Source organism: Cryptomeria japonica, chromosome 9 (genome assembly GCF_030272615.1).
Source record: "Cryptomeria japonica chromosome 9, Sugi_1.0, whole genome shotgun sequence".
NCBI lineage: Eukaryota > Viridiplantae > Streptophyta > Pinopsida > Cupressales > Cupressaceae > Cryptomeria > Cryptomeria japonica.
This window is the reverse complement of record NC_081413.1, coordinates 346,616,064-346,620,372: the sequence shown is the minus strand read 5'-3', so window position 1 is coordinate 346,620,372 and position 4,309 is coordinate 346,616,064. Positions and strand designations below refer to the sequence as shown.

Sequence of the window (4,309 nt, the reverse complement as noted above, 5' to 3'; positions counted from 1 at the left end):
GCAGCAGGCAGCAGGCAGCAGGCAGCAGGCAGCGTGCAGGCGCAGACTCTCTCTCTTACACCACAGGTTTTATATGCGTTAATATAGGCGGCTGAGTATCCAATTCGTTTGTACAAAAGTTAGAAACAGCGCGCCACCTTTGTCGCCCCCACGTCCTTTTCACGACAGCAAGCCCTCGTTCCGCGCGTTGCATTCATTCGATTCCGACAACAGCCGAGAGCAACGTCTTCTCAGTCTGTTCAATGTTACACACTGCCCACTCTGCACTACTGCCTTTTGTTGCATTGTTACTTCTCTTCACTCAGTCCTTCACCCACTCCTAACGTACACTCGCCTGCTTTGCTCGCCGTGCAACACTTATTTCCTCTTGCGCTGCCTTTATTTATTATCTTCATCCGCGATACAGAGGCGAGGCGAACTGACTCTCTCTTCCATTCTGTCTCATGAAGAAGGCATAGTGGGATTAATCGGAATGGAATTGGTAAGCTATGGGCCCGGATCGAGCAGCAGCAGCAGCGGGGGCAGCAGCAGTGGAACGTGGATGGACCCACGGCTGTGGAGCATGCTGCCGCAGAAGCTGATAGAGCGTATTCTGGCGTGCTTGCCCCCTCCCAGCTTCTTTAGGATGCGGGCGGTGTGCCGCCACTGGTATCGTCTCATGTTTTCCGACAGCTTTCTTGAAGTGTGCGCGGAGGCGTCGCCGGCGAGGCCCTGGTTTCTCCTCTTCAAGCGGGGTCTGTGGACGGAGGGTTACCTTTACGACCCCTTGGCCCACTCCTGGTTCAGATCGCGCCTCTCATCTCTGCCCTCCGTCTTCTCCGTGGTGGCCTCGGCGGGGGGGCTGCTGTGCTGTCTGTCGGAGAACACGGGGTGCAAGACGGTGCTTGTGTGCAATCCCTTGACCAAGGAGTGCCTGCAATTGCCCTGCACTCTCAAAGAGCGCTTCGTTCCCTCCGTCGGCCTCGTGCTGGATAAGCACACCAAGACATACAAGGTCATCGTTGCCGGCGACGACATGATCTCACCCTTCGCCGTGAAAAACCTCACCACAGAAATGTACGACTCGGCCTGCCAGTACTGGAGAATCGCCGGGCCGCTCCCGCGGCTGTGCAATCTGGAGTCCGGGAAGATGACCCACGCTGGGGGGGTGCTGTACTGCATGAACTACAGTCCCTTCAGCGTGCTCGCCTACGACATAAGCGAAGGGGTTTGGAGCAAAATCCAGGCGCCCATGCGGCGCTTTCTGAGGAGCCCCAACCTGGTGGAGTGCCGGGGGCGGCTGGTGATGGTGGCCGCCGTGCAGAAGAGCAAGCTGAACGTGCCCAAGAGCATCCGAATCTGGGGTCTCCAGGATTCCAGAAATGCTTGGGTGGAGGTGGAGCGCATGCCCCAGTCCTTGTACGACGACTTCATCAAGATGTGCGACGATGAGGCCTTCGCCTGCGTCGGACACGCCAACAACATCCTCATCACCTGCTCCAGCACTTCCCACTGCCTCCTCTACGACATGTATCACAAGCTCTGGACCTGGCTCCCCCGCTGCCCCTTCGTTCACGCCTCTCAGCCACTCCAAGGTTTTGCCTTTGATCCCCGTCTCGAGACTTCTGTCTGCTGAATCCTTCAGTATTTCTGCTCTTTTTTTATCATATCAGCCTACTTTTTGTTGCAGAATTCTCGATTTTAAAACTCTTCCCACTACGTACGATCTTCCCTGCAAATTTTACTAGGCCAAGCGAATACATATATCTGTTTTCAATTCTATACTGCATTTTTGAATTTGTTTTTCCTCTATTCCCTGGAGATCTGAGATGGATAATTTGTGGTGTAATTGATGTGCAAATGCTAATGTTTATTACAATGAGTTATAGTACTTCTATTTTTATGTAATCATTTGTGCAGGCATGTCACTTTCGTCGTCTCATAATGCTTCATAGTTGTTTAATAATAATTCTATTAATTTTGCTGAATTGTATATCTGAAGTTTTTTCTGAGCAAACAACACGGAAGAGAACATTAAGATCATGCGAAGCTCCAGATTATAACTTTGCGAATCTATGTCGGTGTATAAACAAAACATCCGATTTCATTTTACATTGTTTTGAAGTGAATGGCCAACCTGCCAAAGTGTGTCGATGGTAAAAACGACATTTCATTTGTGAAGCTAAAGTAGAACAAGGCGAAATCGTTGATCTTGCTTTTTCCTTCTTCACACTTGTTACAAACGATAATGGCAGGCAAAGCCAGAACCAGAAGCTCTACAGATCATTGTCTCCCCTATTTTATATCTACATAATGCTACACCTTACAAACCCCTTAGAATGAATATAATAATAATTCACTAGTGGATTTGAAAATAGGAGTGAATTATGGTAAAAATCCTTTTGTTTAAATAGGACAAAACTTGGAGATGTAGATAACATACATATTGAGGACTATTTGCTTTTCCTTCCTTCTCTATACTGCTATTTCTAATATGATAGATTTCATAAGTCCATATCTAGCATATGCTTTAAAGTTTAATTAATAAGATGCAAAATTAAGAATTGTTTTGAATGCATGATAAGTCTGGTATACTGCGTTGAATGTTTTCGTTATTGTTATTTTTAAATCTTTTATCTATCTTAGAGTTTAATTTATGTTATAAAAGATTGTTTTTTTTTTTTGAGATTTTTGAAAATTATGTTAAATTTTTGATAGACGAATAAAGTATAGTATTTTGGATATTGAATATTAATTTTTTTTGAATCTTTATTTTTCAGACGCCTAAAGTGTAAGTGATAAGATTTAAAAAGAATCTTTGTTAGTCATTTGAAATTTATTTTGAATGCATGGTAGATGAATCTAGAATAGCACTTTGGATATATTAATCCAATGACTCTATATTGAATGATGAATATGGTATAGTATTTTGAATGCATTGGTTACATGAGTATTTGGAAGTCTTATAGTGTTTATTCTTTCATTCTCGCAGCATAATTTTGCATTGTCTATATAAATTATGATTTTTATATTTGATTATTTGATATATGTATATATTTGTTGTTATTTTACAATTGAATTGATATAGTTAAATAGTTTATTTAGATTTGATATATATTCATTATTTTTATGAGATGTTGGTTAATTTTGTGATCTTATATTGATTGATATGATTATGATTAAACTATATTTAATCATACATCTTAATACTATCTTGATTATATTGTAATTAGAGGATTAGCATTGAAATGTGATTTATATAGTATCAATTGTGAAAAATTTGCCTCTCATATAATTTTATGCATGTGTTAATTAGTTAACATGATGTGCTTCGAATATCATTATGCTTGACATTATTGACATGTACTTTAATGTACAAAGTACAAGGTTCAAAATTATTCATACAATATTTTTTTTAAAGTTAATACATTTTACTTCATTGGGATAACTAGACGTGACTTGTGATATATCTATAAGACCAAGTCATCCTAATCATATCAATTCAAGATTCCTCTTATGAGAAAATAGTTTCATGCTTGGTGATTTATTTTTCAAATGCAAAATATAGTTTATTTGAGTGGAAGTGAATTGTATGGTTTATTGAAATAATTTGAATTTATTTTAAATGAAATGGATTGGATGAATTCAAAAAGATGAAAAAATGTGTTATATGGAAGGCCCTCTTAACATTATTATTAAATAAGACATTTTTTTGTATGTATATGTAATGAAAATTTAAATAATTTTTTTAAAATATAAAAAATTGATCACTAGGAAAGTTAAGAGGTCATTTTAGATAATTATTTTTGAAAAATTATTTGGCCATTTGAGTTGTAACAAAGATGGAAGAGTTAGATTGAAATAGGGATTACTTTATAGATTCAAAAAGAGCTTGATGAACATTATTTTCGATATTTAGATTTATTACTTGAAGATTGTGAAAGAGATTTTTTCTTGGATAAGAAAGTAAATTCTTTGGAATGATTAAGGAGATGTAGGTATTAATTTTTTTTGGTTTTTATCTATCACACTTCTTAAAGTTTAATTAATAAGATTTAAAATAAAATTTGTGAGGTTCTCAAAAATTATGTTAAACATCTTGATAAATTAATATAGTATATAATACTTTGGATGTATTTGATATTGAACTTCTTGGAGTCTAATATCATTAACCATAAGATATTGTACTTAAATCCATGCCCACATAAGGTCATCAGGTACTTTAACACAACTTTGACATCTCGTAAGCCTACTTGCATCCTTTAAAATGCATTATGCACTTGCCAATAGGTGTATGGGGTTAGGTTTGGAATCTCGCTCTAGGTTCTCC

The 4,309-nt window shown here is 38.6% G+C and overlaps 1 protein-coding gene across 1 annotated transcript; it reads left to right on the top strand.

Moving 5' to 3' along the window:
• Window positions 1–200: 200 nt before the first annotated feature.
• LOC131029669 (protein UNUSUAL FLORAL ORGANS) lies at window positions 201–1,918 on the top strand. Its single transcript, XM_057960259.2, has one exon. It carries the CDS (start codon window positions 473–475, stop codon window positions 1,613–1,615), a length of 1,143 nt encoding a protein of 380 aa, XP_057816242.1. The 5' UTR covers window positions 201–472; the 3' UTR covers window positions 1,616–1,918.
• Window positions 1,919–4,309: the final 2,391 nt, after the last annotated feature.